The sequence below is a fragment of the Elephas maximus genome, chromosome 3 (genome assembly GCF_024166365.1).
Source record: "Elephas maximus indicus isolate mEleMax1 chromosome 3, mEleMax1 primary haplotype, whole genome shotgun sequence".
Taxonomy (NCBI): domain Eukaryota; kingdom Metazoa; phylum Chordata; class Mammalia; order Proboscidea; family Elephantidae; genus Elephas; species Elephas maximus.
In genome coordinates, this window is record NC_064821.1 from 2,064,259 (window position 1) to 2,092,174 (window position 27,916).

The 27,916-nt window shown below is 47.9% G+C and overlaps 1 protein-coding gene across 1 annotated transcript in view; it reads left to right on the forward strand.

Annotated features, from left to right (window-relative positions):
• The first annotated feature begins 18,453 nt into the window (after positions 1-18,453).
• The window catches only part of LOC126071863 (AP-3 complex subunit delta-1), a 48,861-nt gene continuing 39,398 nt past the window's right edge, over positions 18,454-27,916 (forward strand). The window contains exon 1 of the mRNA XM_049876225.1: positions 18,454-18,790. Coding sequence (XP_049732182.1) covers positions 18,695-18,790 — 96 coding nt within the window. The 5' untranslated portion in view covers positions 18,454-18,694. The remainder of the gene's footprint in view (positions 18,791-27,916) is intronic.

Consider the following 27,916-nt stretch of genomic DNA (forward strand, 5'->3'; position numbering starts at 1 on the left):
CCTGAGCACCCCATCATGAACTGGGTGTTGTCTGCCCACAGAGCCATGAAGTTGCACATGCCCAGCAGCACAGCATCGTTAAATGGAAGTGGTATATACGAGATACGGCCCGAGTAGGACCTGAAGATACAAGTCAGTTGCATGAGGAAGTGGCCCAATGCCCATGGTCTCCACTCCTGTCACATTACCTTCCATCTCCCAGTGTGCACCTATGGCCTCACAGGGAGTTCCGTATGATCAGTTGACTAAGGAAGAGAAAACACATGCCTGGCTTACAGATGGTTCTGCACAATATGTAGGCGCCATTCAAAAGTTGACGATGGCAGCACTATAGCCCCTTTCTGGGACCTCCCTGAAAGACAGTGGTGAAGGGAAACCCTCCCACTGGACAGGACCTCAAGCAGTGCACCTGGTTGTTCACTTTGCTTGAAAGGAGAAACGGTCAGGTGTGCGATTGTATACTGATTCATGGGCTCTGGCCAGTGGTTGGCCAGATGTCGAGGACTTGGAAGGAATATGATTGGGAAATGGGAGATAAGGAGGTATGAGGAAGAAATATGTAGATAGACCTCTCTGAATGGTCCAAAGAAGCGAAGATATTTGTGTCTCGTGTGAATGATCACCAAGGGTGACCTCAATAGAGGAGGATTTTAACAATCAAGTAGGCAGGATGATATGTTCAGGGAAACCGGTCATTCTCTTTCCCCAGCCACTCCCGTCATTGTCCAATGGGCTCATGAACAAACTGGTCATCGTGGCAAGGATGGAGGTTATGTATGAACTCAGCAACATGAACTTCCAGTCTCCAAGGCTGACTTGGCTATAAGCATTACTGAGTGCCCAATTTGCCAGCAGCAGAGACCAGCACTGAGTCCCCAATATGGCTCCATTCCTCAACGTTATCAGCCAGCAACTAGATGGAAGGTTAATTACATTGGACCACTTCCATCATGGAAGGGGCAGTGTTTTGTTTGTACTGGAATAGACACTTTGGATAAGGACTTGCCTTCCCTGCACTCAATGCTTCTGCCAAAACTACTATCTGTGGACTTACAGAATGCCTTATCCACAGTCCTGGCATCCCATCCAGCATTGCTTCAGATCAAGGGACTCACTTCACAGCAAATGAAGTGCAGCAATGGGCCCATGCTCATGGAATTCACTGGTCTTCCCATGTTCTCCATCATCCTGGAGCATCCGGCTTGATAGAGTGATGGAATGGCCTTCTAAAGATACACTTATGGTGCCAGTTGGGTGGCAACACCTTGCAGGGTTGTGGCAGTGTTTTCCAGGAGGCTGTATATGCTCTAAACCAGCGACCAATATGTGGTGCTGTTTCTCTCATAGCCAGGATTCATGAGTCCAGGAATCAAGGGGTGGATACGGGAGTGGAACAGCTCACTATTACCCCTAGTGGACCCACTTGCAAAATTTTTGCTTCCTGTGTTAGTGACCCTATGCTCTGTGGGTCTAGAGGTCTTAGTTCCAAGGATAGGAATGCTCACATCTGGAGACACATCACTGGTTCCATTGAACTGGAAGTTAAAAACGCCAACTGGCCACTTTGGGCTCCTTATGCCTCTGGATCAACAGGCAAAGAAAGGAGCTACCATATTGGCTGGTGTGCTTGATCCTGAATACCAAGAGGATATTGGATTGACTTTACATAATGGAGGTAAAGCAGAGTACGTCTGGAACACAGGAGATCCTTTGGGGCATCTCTTAGTACTACCATGCCCTGTGATTAAAGTCGATGGAAAACTACACAACCCAATTCTGCCCTGACTACTAATGACCCAGACCTTTCAGAAATGAAGGTATCTTAGTTACCTAGTGCTGCTGTAACAGAAATACCACCAGTGGATGGCTTTTAGCAAAGAGAAATTTATTCTCTCATAGTCAGGAGGAGGCTAGAAGTCTGAACTCAGGGTGCCAGCTCCAGAGGAAGTCCTTCTCTTTGTGTCAGCTCTGGGGGAATGTCCTTGTCATCAATCTTCCCAGTAGAGGATGTCAGCACAGGACCCTTGAGTCCAAAGGACACACTATTCTCCTGGCTCTTGTTCCTTGATAGTACAAGGTCCCCATGTCTCTCTGTTCTTTTCTCTCTTTTGTATCTCAAAAGACACTGACTTAAGACACAACTTAATTCTGTAGATTGTGTCCTGCCTCATCAACGTAACTGCCCCTAATCCCACCTCATTATCTTCATTGTTGTTGTTGTTAGGTGCTGTTGAGTCAGTTCTGACCCATAGCAACACTATGCACAACAGAACAAAACACTGCCCAGTCCTGCGCCATCCTCACAATTGTTATGTTTCAGCCAATTGTTGAAGTCACTACATCAATCTATCTCATTTAGAGTCCTCCTCTCTTTCTATGACCCTTTACTTTATCAAGGGTGATGTCCTTCTCCAGGGACTGAGCCCTCCTGATGACATATCCAAAGTATGTGAGTCTTGCCATCCTTGCTTCTAAGGAGCATTCTGGCTGTACTTCTTCCAAGAGAGACTTTCTGTTCTTCTTGCAGTCCCTGGTATATTCAATATTCTTCACCAACACCCTAATTCAAAGGCATGGATTCTTCTTCAGTCTTTCTATTCGTTGTCCATCTTCCACAAGCATATGACACAATTGAAAACACCATGGCTTGGGTCAGGAGCACCTTAGTCTTCAAGGTGACATCTTTGCTTTTCAACACTTTATAGAGGTCTCTTGCAGCCAATTTGCCAAATGCAATGTGTCTTTTGGTTTCTTGACTCCTGCTCCCATGACTGTTGATTGTGGATCCAAGTAAAACGAAATCCTTGACAACTTCGATCTTTTCTCCATTTGTCATGATGTTGCTTATTGGTCCAGTTGTAAGGATTTTTGTTTTCTTTGTGTTGAGATGTAAACCATACTGAAGGCTATGGTCTTTGATCTTCATCAGTAAGTGCTTCAAGTCCTCTTCACTTTCAGCAAGCAAGGTTGTGTCATCTGTATAACGCAGGTTGTTAATAAGTCTTCCTCTAATTCTGATGCTGCCTTCTTCATACAGTCCAGCTTCTCAGATTATTTGTTCAGTATACAGGTTGAACAAGTGTGGTGAAAAGATACAATCTTGACGCACACATTTCCTGGCTTTAAACCATGCAGAATCCCCTTGTTCTGTTCGAACAACTGCCTCTCGATCTATGTACAGGTTCCTCATGAGCACAATTAAGTGTTGTGGAATTACCATTTTTTGCAAGGTTATCCACAACTTGTTATGATCGACACAGTCGAATATCTTTCCATAGTCAATAACACACAGGGAAACATCTTTCTGGTGTTCTTTGCTTTCAGCTGTAATCCATCTGACATCAGCAATGACATCCCTCCTTCCACATCCTCTTCAGAATCTTTCTTGAGTTTCTGGCAGTTCCCTGTAGATGAACAACTGCAGTAGCTTTTGAATGATCTTCAGCAAAATTTTATTTGCATGTGATATTATTGATATTGCTGGATAATTTCTACATTTGGTTGGATCACCCTTCTTTGAAATAGGCATAAATATGGATTTCTTCCAGTTGGCCAGGTAGTCGTCTTCCAAATTTCTTGGCATAGGCGAGTGTGCACTTCTAGCACTGCATCTGTTTATTGAAACTTCTCGATTGATATTCCATCATAAACATTGCAGCCAAGGAAAACCATAAAGGTTACAGTCAAGAAGACCCTACGGAGTAGTTTTACTCTGTGACACGGGGTCGCTATGAGTACGAATCCACTGCAGGGCACCCAAAAACAACAACCATCACCATGTACTTTCCCCTGATAACTAACTTCATTCCTGGGGATGGTTTCTACAGATATTTTAAATTTAAATGATATATTGATGTTGACAGTAATTAACATACAATTTCCACTCTGACTCACTTTTGGTGTAATAGCTTAATTGATAGCAGGAGACTAATGTGAGGTTAGTGAGTGTTTACAGAAGTTGTTAATCATTCCAAATTCAAGGGTACAGAGGTGAGTTGGAGGACTCTGAGACACATCCACCCTCACAGCCCAAGGAACTGCTCTGGGCTGACGTGCTCCACTTGGCTGCTGGGTGATGGGCTGCTTAGTTGTAAGGAATGGAGTTGAACTCTCCTGGAATCCAGATTTCTGTGGTCTATGGAATTGGGGTGACCTACCCAGGCCATTGCCCTGAGTTTCCTTTGAACCTTGAGCCTTGAGGACACTGGAAACCTAAAGTCACCTTGAAGTCAAACAACGGCCTAGTAAATAGTTTAGCGAAGATGCTGTTGCCTAAGACATTGGGCTTTCTTGCAGAATTATCTATATGCGTCTCTGAAACCGTTGATTCCTGGTCTAACATCTGCTGAGAATTTGCATCTCTAACAAGCTCCCAGGCAATGCTAATGCTGCTGGTAGGGACCAATTCTGAGACCTGCTAGTAGAGCAGTGGTTCTCAAAACTGATAATAAATAAGAATCACCTGGGGATCACGTGCAATTGTAGATTCTGACTCAGTATCACTGGGGTGGAAAAGCAAATGCTCAATAGGGGTTAGAGCTGGAATGAATCAGTTTGAAGCCCCAGTGTCAAGGAACAGAAACTCCACGGTCAGGCTAAAAGCTATACTTTAAATTAAATCATTATTTAGTCTAAATAACTCCACAGCACCTAACAACAATAAATTGTTATTATAGTTGTTGTTATTAGGTGCCATTGAGTTGGTTCTGACTCATTAAGACAGGGAGCAAAGGCCCTGAGATCAGAGGGTGCCTGTTTGAGGAATAGCAAAGAGACTAGTATGGTTAGAGGAGAAGCAAGTAAAAGAGAGCGAGGCTATGCTGCTATCAGAGAGGTAATGGGGGTTGGGTGTGGAACCTAGGGACTTATTAAGACAAGGAACAGAGGGGCCCCAGATCTGCAAACAAAGTAACAAGAAATGGGCCAGGGCACAGAAACAAAGCCATTCCCCAGAACAATGCAGCAGGGTATCTAAAAATAGCTGGCAAACTTCTTTAAAGTTGCTTTTCAGAAGCAGCTGGAGAAAACCAGCCCCAGGGACATGCACAGAACATCCACCTGTGACCACTGTGTGATCTTCTGCCAGGGACAGTGAGGGGCTACAGCCCTAGATGGGGAATTGAACCAGGGAGTGAGAGACTGCCCAGGCAGGACACCCCATAATAAATCCTGCTACGAATCCCAGAGGCCTCCGGGGCAGGAGCCATCTTAGAAAGCTGCTGGGTGCGCTTTAGTTAACATACCCCCACCTGTGTCTACGAATAAACATGAATCTTTTCCTGCCCAAGAACTTTTTTTCTAATTTTTATTGTGCTTTCAGTGAAAGTTTTACAAATCAAATCAGTCTCCCACACAAAAACTTATATACGCCTTGCTTTTTTTTTTTTTTTTTTTTACATACTCCCAATTGCTCTCCCCCTAATGAGACAGTCCGCTCCCTCCCTCCACTCTCTTTTCACGTCCATTTCACCAGCTTCTATCCCCCTCTACCCTCTCATCTCCCCTCCAGGGAGGTGATGCCAACATAGTCTCAAGTGTCTACCTGATCCAAGAAGCTCACTGCTCACCAGCATCCCTCCGCAACCCATTGTCCAGTCCAATCCCTGTCTGAAGAGTTCTGCCCAAGAACTTTTACACGCTCAGGCCTGTCTTTTGTTCTGTGAGACGGGGGTATGTGTTGCTCTAGCCCCTCCTCGTCTCCACTTGCAAGACTCTTCAGTAAAGCTTTGCTCATGTGGAAAACTCTACATGACTTACCTGCTCATTCTTGACCAGTAAGAGGCAAGAACCTTATTCTGGTAACATCATAGCGAAGCTCCGTACAACAGAACGTAACATTGTCCAGTCCTGTGCCATCCTCACAATTGTTGCTGTGTTTGAGCCCATTATTGCACCCACTGTGTCAATCCATCTCATTAAGGGTCTTCCTCGTGTTTGCTGACCCTCTACCTTGAATGTATCTCGGAATGAACAAATCTGTCTTGGAAGAAGTGTGGCCAGAATGCTCCCTAGAAGCAAGGATGGCAAGACAACGTCTCACATACTTTGGAAATGTTATCAGGAGGGATCAGCCCTTGGAGAAGGACATCATGCTTGGTAAAGAACAAGGTCAGCGAAAAAGAGGAAGACCCTCAGTGAGATAGATTAACACAGTGGCTGCAACAATGGGCTCACGCATAACAACAATTGAGAGGATGGTGAGGACTGGGCAGTGTTTTGTTCTGTTGTATGTAGGGTCGCTATGAGTCAGAACTTGATGGCACCTAACAATACCTACCTTACTGACCATGATGTCCTTCTCCAGGAACTGGTCCCTACTGATAACCTCTCCAAAGAACATGAAATGAAGTCTCGCCATCCTCCCTTCCAAGGAGCACTCTGGCTGTACTTCCTCCAAGCCAGACTTTTTCCTTCTTCTGGCATTCCATTCGGTATTCTTTGCTAACACCACAATTCAAAGGCCTCAATTCTTCTTCAGTCTTCCTTATTTATTGTCCAGCTTTTGCATGCGTATGAGGTGACTAAACACTATGCCTTGGGTCAGGAACACCTTAGTTCTCAAGGCGACATCTTTGCTTTTTAACACTTTAAAGAAGTCTTTTGTAGCAAATTTGCCCAATGCAATACATCATTTGACTTCTTGACTGCTGCTTCCATGGGTGTTGATTGTGAATCCAAGTAAAATGAAATCCTTGACAACTTCAATCTTTTCTCCATTTATCATGACGTTGCTTATTGGTCCAGTTGTGAGGATTTTTGTTTTCTTAATTTTGAGATGTAATCCATACTGAAGGCCATGGTCTTTGATCTTCATCAGTAAGTGCTTCAAGTCCTCTTCTCTTTCAGAAAGGAAAGTTCTGTCATCTGCATAATGCAGGTTGTTAATGAATCTTCCTGCAAACCGTTCTTCTTCATATAGTCCAGCTTCTTGGATTATTTGCTCAGCATACAGATTGACTGTTGTTGTTGTTGTTAGGCGCCGTCGAGTAGATTCTGACTCCTAGTGACCCTATGCACAACAGAACGAAACACTGCCTGGTCCTGTGCCATCCTTACAATCATTGTTATGCTTGAGCTCATTGTTGCAGCCACTGTGTCAATCCACCTTGTTGAGGGTCTTCCTCTTTTCCGCTGTCCCTGTACTCCGCCAAACATGATCTCCTTCTCCAGAGACTGATCCCCCCTGACAACATATCCAACGTGTGTAAGATGCAGTCTCGCCATCCTTGCTTCTAAGGAACATTCTGGTTGTACTTCTTCCAAGTCAGATTTGTTCGTTCTTTTGGCAGTCCATGGTATATTCAATATTCTTTGCCAACACCACAATTCAAAGGCGTCAACTCTTCTTCGGTCTTCCTTATTCATTGTCCAGCTTTCACATGCATATGATGTGATTGAAAATACCATGGCTTGGGTCAGCTGCACCTTAGTCTTCAGGGTGACATCTTTGCTCTTCGACATTTCGAAGAGGTCCTTTGCAGCAGATTTGTCCAAAGCAATGCATCTTTTGATTTCTTGACTGCTGCTTCCATGGGTGTTGATTGTGGATCCAAGTAAAACAAAATCCTTGACAACTTCAATCTTTTCTCCGTTTATCTTGATGTTGCTCATTGGTCCAGTTGTGAGGATTTTTGTTTTCTTTATGTTGAGGTCTAATCTACACTGAAGGCTGTGGTCTTTGATCTTCATGAGTAAGTGCTTCAAGTCCTCTTCACTTTAAGCAAGCAAGGTTGTGTCATCTGCATAACACAGGTTGTTAATGAGTGTTCCTCCAATCCTGATGCCCCATTCTTCTTCATATAGTCCAGCTTCTTGTATTATGTGTTCAGCATACAGATTAAATAGGTATGGTGAAAGAATACAACCCTGACGCACACCTTTCCTGACTTTAAACCAATCAGTATCCCCTTGTTCTTATCAGCTTGTTTTAATCAGCTGCAGCAGTCTGAAATTGATCGAACATGCAATCAAGATGCATTGATAATTACTGGCGATTGGAATGTGAAAGTTGGAAGCAAAGAAGAAGGATTAGTAGTTGGAAAATATGGCCTTCATGATGGAAACAATCCCGGAGATCAAATGATAGATTTTTGCAAGACCAACGACTTCTTCATTGCAAATACCTTCTTTCACTAACGTAAATGGCGACTATAAACATGGACCTCGCCAGATGGAACACACAGAAATCAAATTGACTACATCTGTGGGAAGAGATGATGGAAAAGCTCAATATCATCAATCAGAACAAGGCCAGGGGCCGACTGTGGAACAGACCATCAATTGCTCATGTGCAAGTTCAAGCTGAAACTGAAGAAAATCAGAGCAAGTCCACGAGAGCCAAGATATGACCTTGAGTATATCGCACCTGAATTTAGAGACCATCTGAAGAATAGATTTGACGCAGTGAACACTAGTGACCAAAGACCAGGCCAGATCAAGGACATCATCCACGAAGAAAGCAAGAGGTCACTAAAAAGACAGGAAAGAAAGAAAAGACCAAGATGGATGTCAGAGGAGACTCTGAAACTTGCTCTTGAGCATTGAGCAGCTAAAGCAAGAGGAAGAATTGATGAAGTAAAAGAACTGAACAGAAGAAGCCCTCTCAAGAAGACAAAGCAAAGTATTATAATGACATGTGCAAAGAGCTGGAGATGGAAAACCAAAAGGGAAGAACACGCTCGGCGTTTCTCAAGCTGAAAGAACTGAAGAAAAAATTCAAGCCTCAAGTTGCAATAGTGAAGGATTCTATGGGGAAAATATTAAACCATGCAGGAAGCATCAAAAGAAGATGGAAGGACTACAGAGAGTCATTATACCAAAAAAATTAGTTGCTATTCAACCATTTCAACAGGTGGCATATGATCAGGAACCGATGGAACTGAAGGAAGAAGTCCAAGCTGCTCTGAAGGCACTGGCAAAAAACAAGGCTCCAGGAATTGATGGAATATCAATTGAGATGTTTCTCCAAACAGATACAGCGCTGGAGGTGCTCACTCATCTATGCCAAGAAATATGGAAGACAGCTTCCTGGCCAACTGACTGGAAGAGATCCATATTTATGCCTATTCCCAAGAAAGGTGATCCAACCAAATGTGGAAATTATAGAACAATATCATTAATATCACACACAAGCAAAATTTTGCTGAAGATCATTAAAAAATGGCTGCAGCAGTGTATCGACAGGGAACTGCCAGAAATTCAGGGAGGTTTCAGAAGAGGACATGGAACCAGGGATATCATTGCTGATGTCAGGTGGATCCTGGATGAAAGCAGAGAATACCAGAAGGATGTTTACCTGTGTTTTATTGACTGTGTGAACGCATTTGACTGTGTGGATCATAACAAATTATGGATAACATTGCAAAGACTGTGAATTCCAGAACACTTAATTGTGCTCATGAGGAACCTTTACCTTTACAGATTGAATAGGTATAGTGAAAGGATACAACCTTGATGCACACCTTTCCTGATTTCAAACCATGCTGAATATCCTTGGTCTGTGTACAGGTTCTGCATGTGCACAATTAAGCTCAATTAAGAATGGGAATTCTTATTCTTTGCAATGTTTTCCATAACTTGTTATGATTCACACAGTCGAATGCTTTTGCATAGTCAATAACACACAGGTAAACATCTTTCTGGTATCCTCTGCTTTCAGCCAGGCTCCATCCGATATCAGCAATGATATCCCTGGTTCAACCTCCTCTTCTAGAATCCAACTTGACTTTCTGGCAGTGCCTCATCGATGTACTGATTCAACCATTTTGAATTATCTTCAGAAAATTTTACTTGCCTTTGGTATTAATGATACTGTTCAATAATCTCTGCATTTTGTTCGATCACCTTTCTTTGAAATGGGCACAAATATGGATCTCTTCCAATCAGTCGGCCAGGCAGCCATCCTCCAAATTTCATGGCATAGATGGATAAGCAGCTCCAGTGCTGCACGCATTTGTTGAAACATCTCAGTTGGAATTTATCAGTTCCAGAAGCTGTTTTTCACCAATGCCTTCCATGCAGCTTGGACCTCTTCCTTCGATACCATGGGTTCTTGATCATATGCTACCTCCTCAAATGGTTCAGAGTCAATCAATTCTTTTTGGTACAGTGACTCTGTATGTTTCTTCCATGTTCTTTTGATGCTTTCTGCATCATTCAACATTTTGTTCACGGAATCCTTTAATATCGTAACTCGAGGCTTGAATTTTTTCTTCAGTTCTTTAGGCTTGAGATATGCTGAGCATGTTCTTCCCTTTTGGTTTTCTAACTCCAAGTCTTTGCACATTTCAATACTTCTTCTCAAGCTACCCTTTGAATCTTCTGTTCAGCTCTTTTACTTCATATTCCTTCCTTTCTTTTTAGCTGCTCAATGTTCATGGGCAAGTTTTAGCATCTCTTCTGACATCCGTTTTGGTTTTTTCTTCTTTCCTGTCTTTTTAATGATCTCTTGCTTTCTTCATGTATGATGTCCTTGATGTCATCGCACAACTCATCTGGTCTTCGGTCATTAGTGTTCAGTATATGTCAAATCTATTCTGTAAATTGTTGCACCCATTTGGAGAACTGTTAAGATGATGCTTCATATGACCCATGTTGACCTTTTCAAGCTCATCTTCCTCTTCTCCCCAGTCCCTCATCCCTGCTTATTCTGCTCCAACCACACCAGCCTCCTCTCTGTCCCTCCAATATGCAAGCTTGTTCTAATCCTTGTTTGTCCTGGCCTCTTCCTAGACCACTTTTTCTCCAAGCTTCCTGGCCACAGCCTTGTCCTGCTCCTCAGCTCATTGCCAATGTCGGCACACAGTAGATATTCAGGATGTTGTTTTTGAATAAATGGGTAGGTGGGTGGATGGATGGATGGATGGATGGATGGATGGATGGACGAATACATGAAAGAAGGAAAGAAAGGATGAATGGAGGGATGGATGAAGGAATTAATGAATTAAGGGACGAATGGAAGCATGAACGAATGAATAGAAGTATGCCTGAATGGATGTATGAATGGATGAATACATGTACGAATGCATGAAAGAAGAAATGAATGTAGGAATAGATGGATGGATGGATGGAGGAATTAATGAATGGGAGCATGAATGGATAAGTGGATGGGTGAATAGATGTATAAATGGATGAATGATGTATGAATGGAGAAAGGAAGGATCCTAAGAAGAAAGGAAGGAAAGAAGGAAGGAGGAATGGCTGGGTGGATGATGGATGGATGGATGGATAAGCCCTCATTTGTAGACATGGAAACTAATTCAGAGCTTGAGTTGGGACTGATCAGAAGTGCCTGGACCTCCAGCCGTTTCCCCATGCTCAGGGCTTCAGGTACCAAGACCGTTGCAGAGGAGCCACCCCCTCTCTGAGCCTGGCTAGCATTGCTCTCTGCTGGCTTTCCTGAGGATCGCAGGCAGGCCACCTGCTCCCACTTCTGTAAAAGTCAGTCCTTGTTGTAACCATTCTCTGGTCTTCACCGACTTAACAAAATATTTATTAAATGCCTATTCATACATCAAACAAAAAGGTAAAGATCACCAGATTATATAGCTTCCATTTGAGTGGAGACCACTAATAAATAAATAACAAAGTAGCAAATATGGTGTGTCAGAAAATGGTAAGTTTTAAGGAGAAAAGTCCAGCAGGGAACGGGGCAGAGGATATCACCGAGTGTCATTTTAAGAAAGCTTCACTGAGGTTTAACTGACATAGAATAAACTTCACATATTTGAGGTAAGCCCCCATGAAAGCACCTCCACAATCAAGATGGTGAATGTGTCCTTCTCCCTCCAGTCCCTCTGCAGCCTCTCCTCTCCGCTTCCTGCCCCGTCCTCAGGCAATCACTGACCCGCTTTCTGTCACTGTGGATTAGTTTGTGTTCTCTAGAGCAGAGCTTCTCTGCTTTGGCACTATCCATGTTTGGGGCCAGATCCTTCTCTGGGGTGGGGCCATTCTGTGCACTGCAGAGTCTAAGTAGCATTCCTGGCCTCCACCCACTAGGTGCCAGTAACATCTTCCCTCCTCCCCATTTTGACACCCAAAAACGTATCTCCAGAAGGTCACTCTAAAGTGGCCGCAGCAGTATATCAACCAGGAACTGCCAGAAATTCAAGTAAGTTTCAGAACAGGATTTGGAACCAGGGATATCATTGCTGATGTCAGATGGGTCCTGGCCGAAAGCAGAGAATACCAGAAGGATGTTTACCTGTGTTTTATGGACTATGCAAAGGCATTCGACTATGTGGATCATATCAAATTATGGATAACACTGTGAAGAATGGGAATTACAGAACACTTAATTGTGTTCATAACCTGTACATGGACCAAGAGGCAGTTGCTCAAAAAGAACAAGGGGATACTGATTGGTTTAAAGTCAGGAAAGGCGTGCGTCATGGTTGTATCCTTTCAACATACCTATTCAATCTGTATACTGAGCAAATAATCCAAGAAGCTGGACGACATGAGGAAAAACGGGGCATCAGAATTGGAGGAAGACTCACTAACGGCCTGTGATATGCAGATGACACAACCTTGCTTGCTGAAAGTGAAGAGGATTTGAAGCACTTACTAATGAAGATCAAGGGCCACACCCTCACTACGGATCACATCTCAACATAAAGAAAACAAAAATCCTTACAACAACTGGACCAATAAGCAACATCATGATAAACTGAGAAAACACTAAAGTTGTCCAGGATTTCATTTTACTTGAATCCACAATCAACACCCATGGAAGCAGCAGTCAGGAAATCAAAAGACGCATTGCATTGGGCAAATGGGCTGCAAAATACCTCTTTAAAGTGTTGAAAAGCAAAGACATCACCTTGAGGACTAAGGTGCTCCTGACCTATGCCATGGTGTTTTTGATCGCCTTATATGCATGCTAAAGCTGGACAATGAATGAGGAAGACTGAACAAGAATTGACACCTTTGAATTGTGGTGTTGGCAAAGAATGTTAAGTATAGAATGGACGGACTGCCAAAAGAATGAACAAATCTGTTCTGGAAAAAGTACAACCACAATGCTTCTTAGAAGCATGGCGAGACTACGCCTAATACACTTTGGACAGGTTATCAGGAGAGATCAGTCCCTGGAGGAGGACATCATGCTTGGTAAAGTAGAGGGTCAGTGAAAAAGAGGAAGGCCCTTAAGGAGACGGACTGACACAGTGGTTGCAACAATGGGCTCAAGCATAACAGAGATTGCGCGGGTGGTGCAGGACTGGGCAATGTTTCATTCTGTTGTGCATGGGGTCGCTATGAATGGTAACTGACTGTACAGCCAGCAACACACAACAACTGACATTACCAATGTCTTCGAGGGCAAAATCTACCCAGGTTGAAAATCCCTGGATTAATCCTCAGTTCAGCCCTATAAGTTAGGGGCTTTCATTTATTTTTTCCTCTTAGACAAATGAGAAAACTGAGGCTCCGACAGTGATTTGTCTGAACACACTGAACTCCTGGCAGAGGTGGGAACCTGACCAAAGCCTTTGACTCCACACTCCCCCACCTGCCCCATTTAAACTGCTCCTTTAGCCTCGCACTCTGCAACATGGTAGCCACTAGCTGTGGTATTTAATTTTATACAGAATTCAAACTCCGTTCCTCAGTCACACTGGCCGTTCCTCAGTCACACTGGCCGTATTTCAAGTGCTTAACAGCCAAACGTGACTTGTTATCAGAGGCATGTGAGGGCCCAGGGCTGCCTGACAAAGCACCAAAAGCAGGTGGCTTACGTTGTTGCTGTTGTTAGGTGCCCTCGGGTCAGTTCTGACTCACAGTGACCCTACGTACAACAGAACGAAACACTGCCTGGTCCTGTGCCATCCTCACAATTGTTGTTAGCCTTGAGCCCATTGTCGCAGCCACTGTGTCAGTCCATCTCATTGAGGGTCTTCTTCTTTTTCTCTGACTCTGTTCTTTATCAAGCATGATGTCCTTCTCCAAGGACTGATCACTCCTGAGAGCATAACCAAAGTGCTCAAAAGCCAAGCTTGACTTGTTATTAGAGGCTGTGCGAGGACCCCAGGGCTGCAGTGACAAAGCACCATAAAGTAGATGGCTTATAACAACATAAATTTATTGTCTCACAGTTCTGGAGGCCAGGAGTCCAGATCAGCGTGTCAGCAGGACCTCGCAGTCTTTGGAGGCTTTTGTGGAAGATGCCTTCTTATCTCTCCCAGCTTCTGGTTCCCAGCGTTCCTTGGTTTGCAGCTGCGGCCTAACTCTAAGTCTTTTGTCCTCTGCACGTCTGTGTCTCTTCTTCTCTGTCATAAGGACACTAGAACAGAACAAAGGGATACTGCCTGGTTTAAAGTCAGGAAGGTGTGCATCAGGGTTGTATCCTTTCAACATACTTATTCTATCTGTATGCTGAGCAAATAATCTGAGAAGCTGGACGATATGAAGAAGTCTCACATTTTGAACATGTTATCAGAAGGGACCAGTCCCTGAAGAGGGACATCATGCTTGGTAGAGTGGAGGGTCAGCAAAAAAGAGGAAGGCCCTCTATGAGACAGATTGACACAGTGGCTTCAACGCTAGGCTCAAGCATAACCATGATCATGAGTATGGCACAGGACCAGGCAATGTTTCGTTGTGTTGTACATGGAGTCACTATGAGTGCAAAATGACTCGACAACACCTAACGACAACAACTATCTTTACAGAAGCTGAGATCATCAGGGCTTTTTCTTGCGGAGGTGTTGGATACATTAGAACCTTCAACCTTTCGGTTAGTAGCCAGGAACTCAGCCCTTGAATGCTAGTCAGTTGGAATTTTTTTTTTTTAATAATTTTTACTGTGCTTTAAGTGAAAGTTTACAAATCAAGTTATAGTCAGTTTGACTTTTATTTATCAGTTAATAAATCCGGGGTTTTGTCATTTTCCTATAGAAAATGTCGGACTTTGTTCTGGTTGGCAGTTAAATTACTTAAAGCTGAAAAATCTCTTTTAGACCGGGTTTGGAATAGTCTCCAGGTTTGTTTGAGCTCTGTGAAAAGGTGTGACTCTTCTGAGGCCCTGCTGAATGCCTCACGTACTCAGTGAGTTCTCTCCAGCCTCGGCCGAACATTCCGGAGCTGCATGAGCTCTGGAAGTTGTTTCCCAGTTGTTCTTTGCCTGCTTCACGGAGTTTGACCGTTGCATGTACAGTTTGATATTTCGCCAAAGGTTCAAGGGGAACCCTACGAAGATGGAAGAATTCCTTCCTCGCGTAGCTTCATTCTCTCCAACCCTCTACTCTGCAAATTCTACCCAACCATTTGATCCGTAGGGTTTTCACTGGCTGATTTTCAGAAGTTGATCATCAGGCCTTTCTTCCTAGTCTGTCTTAGTCTGGATGCTCCACTGAAGCCTGTTTGGCATCATAGCAACTTATAAGCCTCCGCCTACAGCTGCGTAGTAGCTGCAAGTGAAGCCCATTAACTGGAAATTGAACCCAGATCTCCCGCCCGGAAGGTGATGATTCTACCACTGAACCACCACGGCCCACTAGGTGAGGCCCTTGGTTTCTGTTCTGGTTTCCCTTCCCTGATCTGTAGCCTGGAACTTGCCTCTAGGCAGAAAACGGGCGGGATCGTAGGCTTCATTTTGTGAGTTTCCCTTCTCCTGAGGAGCACAGCCCTGTGCTGTCTTCGGTTAATGCCCAAAAGCCACTGTTTCATATATTTCGTTCAGTTTTCTCGTTGTGAGGTCCATTGCCATAGTGCTTCCCTGCCGCCTTCCTGTAACAGCTGGGCTGGAAGCTATTACACAGACTTCCCAGAATTCACTTCCCTAGTTTTCCGTTCTCCCAGGTGTAGTTATGTAATCTAGGACAAGTTACTCAGCTTTATCGCCATAGATCCTGGAACCTCACACCAATAGAATCATGCAGTGCACGCTTTTTGTGACTGACTTATTTTGCTCAACCTTATCCCCCCAAAAAACAAACCAGTTGCTGTTAAGTCTATCCTAACTCATAGAGACCTTATAGGACAGAGCAGAACTGCCCCATAGGGTTTCCAAGGAGCGGCTGGCGGATTCAAACTGCCGACCTTTAGGTTAGCAGCCATAACTGTTAACCACTGCATGACCAGGGCTCCTGCTCAACATTATGTCTGTGTAATTCACCCCATTTTGCTCTACTATAAGCAGTGTGTTTTTTTTCATTGCTGCATAGTAGCATTCCGTCGCATGAACATGCCACAAATTATCCATTTTGTGCTGACGGATATTTGAGCTGTTTGGGATTTTTGGCTAATATGAGTAACCAAAAAATAAATAAATAAATAAAAAACCAAACTCAAGGGCCTCAAGTCGATTCTGACTCATTGCAACCCTGTAGGAGAGAGTAGAACTGCCCCATAGGGCTGCCACATCTTTCTCCTGCAGAGCAGCTGGTGGGTTCAAACTGCAGACCTTTGGGTTAGTGGCCGAGTGCCTTAACCACTGTGCCACCAGGGCTCTAATATGAATAAAGCTGCTATGAGTCTTCTTGTACATATCTGTGCTGCCCCTATTCATGCATTCCTGTTGGGGTTATACCCATTAGTGGAATCCTGGCTCACGGAGTTAGCTTCAGCTTCAGTAGATCCTGTTAAATAGTTTTCCCAAGTAGTTGTGCTATTTTACATTCCCACCTGGAGAGTATGAGAGGTGAGTCCTAGGAGCCCCACGTTTTTTCAACACTTGATATTGTCAGTCTTTCCCATTTTGTCCACTCTCCTGAGGGTGTAGAGGTATCTCGTTGTAGTCCCTGGGTGGCTCAAATGGTTAGGCACTCTACTGCTAGCCATAAAGACTGTCAGTTTAAACCCACCCTGAGGCACCTTGGAAGACAGGTCTGTGGATCTGCTTCCGAAAGGTCACAGCCTAGAAAACCCGATGGAGCAGTTCTACTCTGCACACAGGGAGTTGCCAAGAGTTGGAATCGAGTTCATGGCAAGTAACAACAATAATTATAATCCCTGACAGCAAATAATACAGGGCTTACTGTCATATAAGCACAAGCTGTGCATGGAAACTAGTTGCCTAGTGGTTAAGAGCTACCGCTGCTAACCAAAAAGTCAGCAGTTCAAACCCACCAGGTGCTCCTTGGAAACTGTACAGGGCAGTTCTACTCTGTCCTATAGGGTCGCTGCAAGTTGGAATCTACTTGACGGCAACAGGTTTGGGGGTTTTTGGTTTTTATGCTATGCATAGGCTTCTCGGCCATTTGGAGGTCTTCTTCGTTGAAGTGATGTCCAAGTCTTGCCGTGTTTTAACTGGTTTGTCTTTTTCATGATTTGTAGGAGTTTTTGTTTTTTTATGATTTGATTTTTGTTTAACTATATTTTGGATATAAGTCCTTTGTCAGATGTAAGTATTGCAAATACCTTATTCAAATACCTTATCCTCATCCACAGCTGTTTGTCCATGCCCCTTACCATGCCTGGCACACAGTTGTTAGGTGCCATTAAGTTGGTTCTGATTCATAGAGACCGCATGTATGAGAGAATGAAGTGTTGCCTGGTCCTACTCCATCCTCACGATCTTTGCTATGTTTGAGGCCATTGTTGCAGCCACTCTGTCAGTCCATCTTGTTCACTACTTCACCAAGCATGATGTCCTTCTCCAGGGACTGGTCCCTCCTGATAACACGTCCAAAGTAAGCAAGACAAGTCACACCATTCTTGCTCCTAAGGAGCATTCTGGCTGTACTTCTTCCAAGACAGATGTTTGTTCTTATACCAAAAAACAAAACAAAACAAAACCCGCTGCCGTTGAGTCGATTCCGACTCATAGCGACCCGACAGGACAGAGCAGAACTATCCCATATGGTTTCCGAGGAGCGCCTGGTGGATTGGAACTGGCGACCTTTTGGTTAGCAGTCATAGCTCTTAACCACTATTCTATCAGGGTTTCCATTCGTTCTCACAGATGGTTATGAAATGAATGTGTTGCAATCCTAGTTCTACACCTCAGTTTCTTCCAGTAGGAATGTTAATCTCTGTCTTGCCATATCACGGGATTTTGTGTGGCTTTCTGAGACACAGCTTCGATAACCTCAACATCGGGTTCGGAGGTTCGCAGGCAACGTCAGCTTTGAGATTCAGAAGAGGCGGAGCTGGGTCCTTCTGCAGGAACTCGCCGGCCCCTCCACGTGGGCGCCCCGCCTACAGCACGCCCCGCCCACGCTGTCACTTAGCTGAGAGGTGGGGCGGGGCCGGGTCTCCCAGGGGGCGTGACTAGAAGCCGGAAAGGGGAAGTAGGTGGAGTTCCAGAGGCCACTGACCAGTGAGGAGGAAGAACCCACAGGCGGAGGGGGCGGGCTGAGCTGCAGGACAGGGCGGTGCCCGTGTTCCCATTGGGCCGCCCGGGGTCGTCAGGGCAACGTGGTGTCTCGGAGGGGAGGGGCGTGGTTTCCTGGGGAGGCAGGGCTTCCGGGGGCGGGACGGCGCGGCCGGAGCGCTAGCGTCAGCTGACCTGGCGCCATCTTGTCCGCCATTTGCAATCGGTCCGGGCTGGAGCGGGGCTCCTGAGTCGCTGCAGCCGCCGTCGCTGCCGTCTACACGGGTTCCGCCGCCGAGCTGGCCTGGGAATCCTCCGTGACGCGGCGGCCGGCAGCGCAGCGCTCCTCGGGGTGCAGGCGCAGCCCCCGGATCCCCGCTTGGCGCCCGCCCGCGGGCCTGCCGGGGCTCGAGGCCGGCGCGGCCCCCGTCGGCCGCCGCCATGGCCCTCAAGATGGTCAAGGGCAGCATCGACCGCATGTTCGACAAGAACCTGCAGGATCTGGTGCGCGGGATCCGCAACCACAAGGAGGACGAGGTGAGCCCGGCCCGGCCCGCCTCTCGGCCTCACTTACTCGCCCGAGACCCGCCCCAGCGCCCGGCTGCCCCCGCCCCGAGCAGCGGGCCGCGGACTCCCGAGCGCATCGAGGACCTGGGAGCCCTGCTAACGGCGCCGCGTCCCGGGCCCCGCCCCAGCCTCAGTTTACCCGCTCGGAGCTGCGGGCCGGCCCCTCCCCCTCCAGGCGGCCCCCAGGCTTGAAGGGCGCCCCGGCGGAGGCCCCCCAGGACCCCGAGCAGCGGGCGCCCCGTCCGAGCGCGTTTGGGACCACCTGGTAAAGACGCAGCGCCGCGGACCCCGCCCCAGGCCAGCGGTCTCCTCCTGAGGGACCCTCCGTGCTGGCAGCGCCCTCGGGAGACCGAGGCAGGGGTCCGCCGGCCCCCGGGAGATGCTCGGGCCCGGGTCGCTGCCTGACGCCCACCCGCCCGCGCTCCCGGAGGGGGCCTGCTGTCGGGAGGAAAGGCGGTCAGCATCCTGGGCCGAAACAAGGAAGCAGCGGAGGGGGCCAGGAATGGGGAAGCGAACTGGGGACAGAGCCGGCAGCCAGGGCCACGAAGGGTTTTCCAGAAGTAACATCGTAATTGGGCATCGTTCCCTGCCCTGCCCTGCCCTCCCCCCAGCCTGCGACCTAGATGAAGGAAGAAGGGGAACAGCCAGTGGCCACAGAGCCTCGAGGGCCGGCTTCGTTGGGGGATGCCCGTGGTGACTGGGCAGTGGACGCGTTAGGAAACGTCCCTGGGTGTGTTTCTCCCCGAATCCCCGGGGTGGAGAGCAAGGTGGTCCCGGGGAAAAGCAGCTGTTGGCCGGCGGTCTGCATCCGGTCCCGTAGGTCCCCGTAGGTCCCCATAGCATATGCCGCCTGGGCACCCCTCCCAAGTCCTCACAGCGGCTCTGCGAGGTCCTTTTGTTACCGGATGTAGGAATTGCTCTCAGCCCAGAGCCTTCTGGAACCTGAGTTCTTGCCGCTTTGTTGCACTTTTTCAGAATTGGTGTGACCACACTGAAATGGGATTAGGTTATTTTAGTTGCGTTTCACCGGCCCTTCCCCTTCTCTCTGACTGCTCCTTGGTTTTGCAGAATGTTAGCAGCTCTCTCTGTAGGTTTTGGTTACTACCTTTAATTTTTTTTGTTTTTGAAATAGTAACTAGTTTCCCTGATTTATTTACTGAGTGGGGGCTAACCAAATTTGAAACATAGTGTGAGTGTGGAGGTTACTTTTTAGCTGAACTTACATTTTGGTGGCTATGTGGAGGAAAGGCCTGGCGATCTGTTTCTGGAGATACGATAACTGAGAAAATCCTCTGCAGCCGTTCTCCTGTGTAGCACGTGGGGCTGCCGTGAGTAAGGGCAGTTTATGGCAACAGCCGGGTCTCATCGCTGTTCCTCTGCCTCTGTTCGGTGGCAATCACTGAGCAGCCTATTTTGGGATTCTAAAGAGGGGTCTCTCGTTCTGTTGTACATAAGGTCGCTGTGAGTCAGATCCGACTCACTGGCACCTAACAACAAAGAGGGGCTGGGGTCTCTGCCACGGAAGGCCACACACTGTTAAGGTGGTTTTTAAAAGTGGCGTGTCCCTCGGCACTGGGAAGTACCCTGAGCTGTGGCTTCCTGGGTTGGAATTGGTGTGACTCCATAGCGCCTTTGTCACAGGCTGGGGGCAAGTTAGGCAGGCGTGGTGATGGAGGCAGTGGTGGCTCAGTAGTAGGTTTCATGGCTTCCATGCGGGAGACCCGGGTTCGATTCTAGGCCAGTGCACCTCACGGGCAGCCGCCACCTGAGGCTTGTGTGTTGCTGTGATGGTGAACAGTCTTCAGCGGAGCTTTCAGAATAAGACTGGCTAGGAAGAAAGGCCTGGCAATCGACTTCCAAAAATCAGCCAGTGAACACCTTGTGGATTACAACGATCAGATCCTCAAACCATCACACGGATGGTGCAGGACTAGGCAGCGTTTCATTCTGTTGTGCCTGGGGTCACCATGACTCGGGCCCACTTGACAGCAGCTAACAAGTGACGACGGCAGCGTTTTAAAGCAATACAGGGCCAGGCTGGTGCTAGACATCCTCAGAAGTCACAGGTGTCCAGATGGGCCCTGCTGTTGACTGGTGGGTAGTTTCTGGCAGGACACCACGTGTCTGCCTGCCCTGGTTTCCTAACCAGAAGAGCACCTTCGTGATCTCTGGATCGTTGCTCACATGTTCCCTTCAGACTCCGGGCTGCTCGTTGCCTTGTTTGGCGTTTCTCAGGCATTGCCCCGGTGGCGCAGTGGTTAAGTGTTTTGTTGCTAACCAGAAGGTTGGCAGTTGGAATTCACCATCCGCTCCTTGGAAGCCCTGAGGGACAGTTGTACTCTGTCCTGTAGGTTTTCCATGAGTCAGAATCAACTCTGCAGCAACGGGTTTTGTTTGGGTTCGGTAGGAATGTGAAGGTCCCTGGGTGGTGCAAACCGTTTGTGCCCAGCTGCTACCCAAAAGGCTGGTGGTTCGAGCCCACCCAGTGGCATGGCGGAAGAAAGACTTGGCAATCTGCTCTTGTAAAGATTTGCTGTGAATCGAAATTCACTGGATTGCACTGAACCACAATATTAAGTCGCCGATTTGTGGTGATTTGTTACAACACCAAGGAGACTCAGACAGGTGGTTACTTTGAAAGAGTGGGATTGGGGGCAAAGTTAATTTCAGTTTTTACCTAGTAACACTAAGGATGTTACAGAGTCGTGGGTACATTTTATAATAAAAAAATTAAAGTTAAGAAAAGTTTTCCGCCAAATATGAAAAGCGCCCATGGTAATAAAATATTAAGTCATTTGTTTTATGTTTAGTCACTTCCGAGTTTTATAAGCAAGGGACATTCCCGTGTGGAGTCCGACCTACCTGCCGACAGCACTCTCGCTGTACCTTAAGGATGAGAATACATTCTGCGACCCTAGGAGCGCCTGAATGAGCCCCGTTTTTGAAATTTTGGGGACCCATTTTAGAAATACATTTTACGTAGTAAGAATACGCACACACACACTGACGCTTGCAGACGTGTATGCAGAAACAGAAGTTTCAAAGTGCCTGGAATCTGGTCTTGTCTTCTTTGTTTTTTTTTTTCTTTTTAAGTATCACCCACTAAATATGATCTCACAACCCGCTAAGGGATCAGTCACACAGCCTGAGGTTTGGACAACAAACTAGGCAGTTCCTTAGAGCGCACTTTGCATTCTGTTACTTCACCCTCACGACCACTCAGTAAGGTGGGGAAGGCCGCCGTCACCCCAACTTTACAGCCGGGGGGACAGCATCGGAGAGGTCAGGGGACTCCTCCTGATTTGTCACCTAGTTCACGAGCCCAGGAACTTGGACTCTGGTTCTCCCAAACTTTGTATGACATGCTTTCTGCTAAGTCACACCATCTTTGTATGTGGCTTTTAAAGTCACTTCTGGTCTTCATCTCTGTGTTGCTGCAAAGAAGTTTTAAACTGAAATCTATCATAAGAAATAAACTTTCATTTTTTTTTTTTTTTTTTTGAAATTACATTGCAAGGAGTCTCCGTCTGGGGAGAGGTGCGGTAAGAAGGAAGAACCTACCAAAGCCTTCCTTTTGGTTAGGAGCTGAGCGCTTAACCGTTGCGCCACCAGGGCTCCTCGAGCAACTTATAAGAAAAAAACGTATCGTCTCCCAGTTCTGGAGGCTGGGAGTCTGCGATCAGGGTGTCGGCCGTGTCAGTCCCTCCAGCAGCTCTGAGGGAGAATCTGCTCCATGTCTCTCCCAGCTTCTGGTGATGACCAGTAAGCCTTGGTGTTCCTGCCCTCGACCCTCAGGTAGTGCCTTGTCCTCAAGGATGTGCCCCCTTCCTCAGAGCTTCCAGCAGCCAGGCTGCCCCTACTGTCTCCTTGCTGGGATGGTCTGTCTGTCATTAGGTCTCTGCCAAAGCCAAGGAAGCTGTGATGGTCCCGCCTTCTCGTACCACGTCCTGCCGATCCCCTGAGTGATTGGGTGCCCCCGAGGGTGGCCTGACTGGTTGGCTGAATAATGGCCCCCAGAGACGTCCATGTCCTGATCCCCAGAACGTGTGAGCTGTTAGATGGCAATAGGAACTCTCCAGGTGTGACTAAGTTAGGTAGCTTGAGGTAGGAGATGATCCTGGATTAGCTGAGTGGGCCTTAAGTGTAGTCAACAAGGATTCTTACAAGAGGGAGGGGGCCAGGGTCAGAGAGAGAGAGAGGTGACCAAGGGAACAGGAGACCGGAGCGGTACAGGGCCCTGAGCCAGGGAGTGCATGGGATCTGGAAGCTAGAAAGGGCAGGGCGTCGATTCTTCTCTGGAGCTTCTGGAAGGAACCAGCCACACCTGGATTTCAGCCCCTCAGGTGGATCCATGTCAGACTCCTGGCCCCGGAGCTGTGAGATAATATGTTTGTGTTGCTTTAAGTCACTAAGTGTCCTGACCCCAGGGCAAGGATTCTCCCCCGTGGCGACAGGGGGAGCTGCTATGGCATTGAGTGCGTGGAGGCAGGGATGGTGCTCAGCCCTCTGCACTCAGGATGGGCCCCAGAGCAGGACGTGGCCCTGGCTCAGCAGTGCTGAGTTGAGAGGCCTGTGGGGTGGCCAGCTGTCCCGGCTCTTCCAGGGTGAAGGCCGAGTGAGCCCTCTGAAAGAGCTGACAGCCTCTGGTTTCTGACCCTCAAACGGCCGTTTCCTGTGATTCAGCCCAGTGCAGCGTATACTGTGTGACCCTCAGCCTCCTGACAGGCGCTTGGGGTCTGGGGGCTGGGAGCCACAGGGCTGGGTAGTCTCCCGGGGATCTCCTATAGAGCAGTCCTGAAAGCGCAGCCCCGCTGGCCAGATGTAGCTCAGCCAGGGCAGCGGCGTCCTGGCCCCCTGTAGGGACCTTGTTGACTCTCTACCCCACAGGAAGCACGGTGCCTGGGCAGCCCCCCTCCGTGTGTTCATTCCACACCCGTGGGGATCTTGTGTGACCTCGGGGTGTCAGGGAGGACAAGAGCTATCTTTAAATTCGGAGCTTCCCTAAAGATAGAAGAGCCACAGTGGTGCAGTGGTTAAACGCTCGTCTGCTAGCTGACGGGCTAGCAGTTGGAAGCCCCCAGCGGCTCTGCAGGAGAAAGCACCTGGTGGCTTCCTCCCTTATAGATGGCAGCTTGGGAAACCCTGTGGGGGTGGCTCTGCTCTGTCACATGGCCTCGCCATAAGTTGAAATGGTCTCAACAGCAACGGGTTTGGGTTTTTTTTTCCTGGTTCTTCAATGATAAGAGTCATGTCAAAGCCCCTCAGTTTTTGGTGGCTCTCTCTCAGTTTCTTTTTTGCCTTGAGACCGTGAGAAGCTTTCTGGGACCGAGAGAGTCGCCGTCACCTTCTGCGTGACTGCGCTGAGGCTGTGCATCACGATCAGAAGTTTGGCAGAGCCATTTGGAGGGTCTCTGGTTACCCTTTGCCTTACATCCTTCATCAGAAAGCCCAAGCCTGAGGCTGCCGAGTCGACTCCGACTCATGGCACCCCGTGTGTGCAGAGTGGAACTGTGCTCCACAGGGTTGTCAGTGGCTGAGTTTTCAGAAGTCGATGGCCAGGCCGTTCTTCCAAGGCGCCTGGGTGGACTTGGCCCTCACACCTTTCAGTGAGCAGCTGCCTGGGTTGATTGTTGCAGCGCCGAGGAGCTCTTACTCTAGGCCCTTTCACAGCGCATCTACTACGTCTTCAGAGAGTCCTGCGAGGCTCGTTTCTGGGTAATTTATGGCCTGCTGTTATTGCCTGTAACTTCACCACTCAGATGGTCCTCTTGTTTGACCTGGCTTACTCAGGAGCCTGTGGGACCCCAGAGGGGTCTTGGCCCTGTTAGCCATCCCTGATGTTCTGTAGGAAACCCTGGCCGCATAGTGGTTAAGTGCTACGGCTGTGAACCAAAGGGGAGGCAGCTCGAATCTGCCCGGCGCTCCTTGGAAACTATGGGGCGGTTCTACTCTGTCCTATAGGGTCGTTATGAGTCGGAATTGACTCGACGGCACTGGGTTTGGTTTTTTGGTTTTTGGTGTTCTGTGGAGCCTGCTGACAGCTGCGCGCTAAATGACTCCTGTCTTAGTTCTCTGCTGTAACAGAAGTACCACAAGTGGGGGGTTTGACAAACAATTTGTTTCCTCACAGCTGCGGAGGCTGGAAGTCTGAATTCAGGGCGCTGGCTCTAGGGGAAGTTTTTCTCTCTCTGCCGGCTCTGGAGGAAGGTCCTTGCCTCTTCAGCTTTTGCTGCTTGGTTCCTGGGAGACCCCCATGTATCTTGACATCCTGACATCTTACTCGGTCTCTGCTTGCTCCCTTTTTTTTTTAATGTCTCTTCTGTCTCAAAAGAGATTGATTTAAGACATACCCTACACTAATCCTGTTGCATTAACGTGGAGACAACCCATTCCCAAATGAAATTACCACCACAGGCATAGAGGTTCAGATTTACAACGCATTTTTTGGGGGGACACAATTTGATCCCTAACAGCGGCATGTAAATTTGCACGCAGTTTGCACACGTGGCGTCAATATGCAGTGACTCCTCCTTAAATGTGAGTCTCACTGCCGACAAGTTCTCAGGCCCTGCCTCGCTCACAGCTTGTCTCTGGCCCGCTGGTCTTCTGGACCGTTTCTGGCTGTGTCCAGCCTTCTCAGGACTTCCATCCAGGTACTGCTGCACCAGCTTGTGTCTTCTGTCTCCCGAGTGGCTCACATGGGCAACATCACAGGTGACTGATTGAATCTGTCTGTTGAGAAGAGGCGGTGTGGGGTGGAGGCTGGATTCCAGAGCCGGGTGGAACCCCTGTGGGACCTTGGGTGCGGAGGGCTTATCTGTGGCTTCCATTTTGAGAATGTAGGGGGCCCCTGAGCCCACTGGCAGATGTCTGCACAGCTGGGAGACCCAGTTCTGGGCCCCTGGCTGCTGTGTGCAATAGAAACAACCCGTGGGCCTGCCCCAGGAGCCGGGGCGCCCTCACAGTGCCCAGAGCCAGGGGCTGAAAACTACAGAAAGGCATCTGCTACCAGTTCTGTTGTGTTGTTAGGTGCCGTCGAGTCGGTTCTGACTCATAGCGACCCTGTGCACAACAGAATGAAACACTGCCCGGTCCTGGACCATCCTCACAATCGTTGTTATGCTTGAGCCTGTTGTTGCAGCCACTGTGTCAGTCCACCTCGTTGAGGGTCTTTCTCTTTTCCGCTGACCCTGTACTCTGCCAAGCATGATGTCCTTCTCCAGGGACTGATCCCTCCGGACAACACGTCCAAAGTATGTAAGATGCAGTCTCGTCATCCTTGCCTCTAAGGAACATTCTGGTTGTACTTCTTCTAAGACAGATTTGTTCGTTCTTTGGTGGCAGTCGCCGGTATATTCAATATTCTTCACCAACACCACGATTCACAGGCGTCTGCTCTTTTTCGGTCTTCCTTATTCATTGTCCAGCTTTCACATGCATATGATGTGACTGAAAATACCATGGCCTGGGTCAGGTGCACCTTAGCCTTCAGGGTGACATCTTTGCTCCTCAATGCTTTAAAGAGGTCCTTTGCAGCAGATTTGCCCGATGCAGTGCGTCTTTTGATTTCTTGACTGCTGCTTCCAGGGCTGTTGATTGTGGATCCAAGTAAAATGAAATCCTTGACAACTTCAATCTTTTCTCCATTTATCATGATGTTGCTCATTGGTCCAGTTGTGAGGATTTTTGTTTTCTTTATGTTGAGGTGTAATCCATACTGAAGGCTGTGGTCTTTGATCTTCGTTAGTAAGTGCTTCAAGTCCTCTTCACTTTCAGCAGGCAAGGTTGTGTCATCCGCATGACACAGGTACCAGTTCTGGAGGCCAGAAATCCGAGATCAAGGTGTGGCGGGGTTGGTTCTGTAGGGAGGCTCTGGGGGAGGATCCTCCCTTGTCTCTCCAGCTTCTGGTGGCCCCAGGTGTTCCTCAGCTTGTGGTTGCATCACTCTAGCCTCTACCCCCACCGTCAGATCGCCTTCTGCCTTCTGTGTGTGTCTGTCTGTCTGTCCTTTTTGAGGACACCAGTTATTGGACTGGACTCCACCCTGATCCTGTGTGGAAACCCCTGTGGCGTAGTGGTTAAGTGCTGTGGCTGGTGACCAAAGGGCTGGCGGTTCGAGTCCACCAGCAGCTTCTTGGAAATTGTGGGGCGGTTCTACTCTGTCCTCTAGGGTCGCTGTGAGTTGGAATCGACTCCACGGCAACAGGTTTTTTTTTTTTTTTTTGGTTTTGCTTCTGTATCACCTTGGGTTAACCGATAACATTGATTAGAGGCTGTTTCTAAGTGAGGTCACACTCACAGGGTCTGAGTGGGCGTGAGTTTTTGGAGGATGCCATCCAGCCCAGTACAGACCCTAAGGGGCTTCTCCAGACTGCTGTCATCCAGTGTAGGGCAGAGGGGGCCGTGCGCCACGCTTGTCCCCAGGCCCTGGTCTGGGAGCAGACCTGACCCAGCAGCGGCGGCGGTGTTTGTTTTTAAACCAGTGTATAGATATATAGCTTACATGGTATACGACCCGCCTGTTTTAAGCGTGTATGTCAGTGGATTTTAGTGTTCATAAAACACCTTAGAGAACAATGGAGGTTCAGTGGTAGAATCCTCGCCTTCCACGCAGGAGACCCGGGTTCGATTTCTGGCCAGCGCACCTCATGCACGGCCACCACTGGTCTTTCTGGAGGCTGCGTGATGCTGTGATGCTGAACAGGGTCAGCAGAACTTTGAGACTAAGTCTGACTAGGAAGAAAGGTCTCGTGATCGACCTCCGAAAATCAGCCAGTGAAAAACTTTAGGATCACAGTGGTCTGACGCGCGTCCCATCGGGGTGCCACAGGACGAGGCAATGTTTCGCTCCATGGCGCGTGGGGCTGCCATGAGTCGGGCTGACGTGACTGCAGGTGGCAACAACAGCAGAGTATACATTGATGTTTGCAGAACTGTGTAACTATCACCGAAAGTTACTTTTAGGACATTGCCATCACCCTGTAAGGTAATTCGTACCCATTACGAGTCACTCTTCATTCCCCTCCCCTGTCCCTGACGACCACTGATCCACTTCCTGCTGGCGTGAGTTTGAGCCAGAGGGTTGGTAAGGGAGTG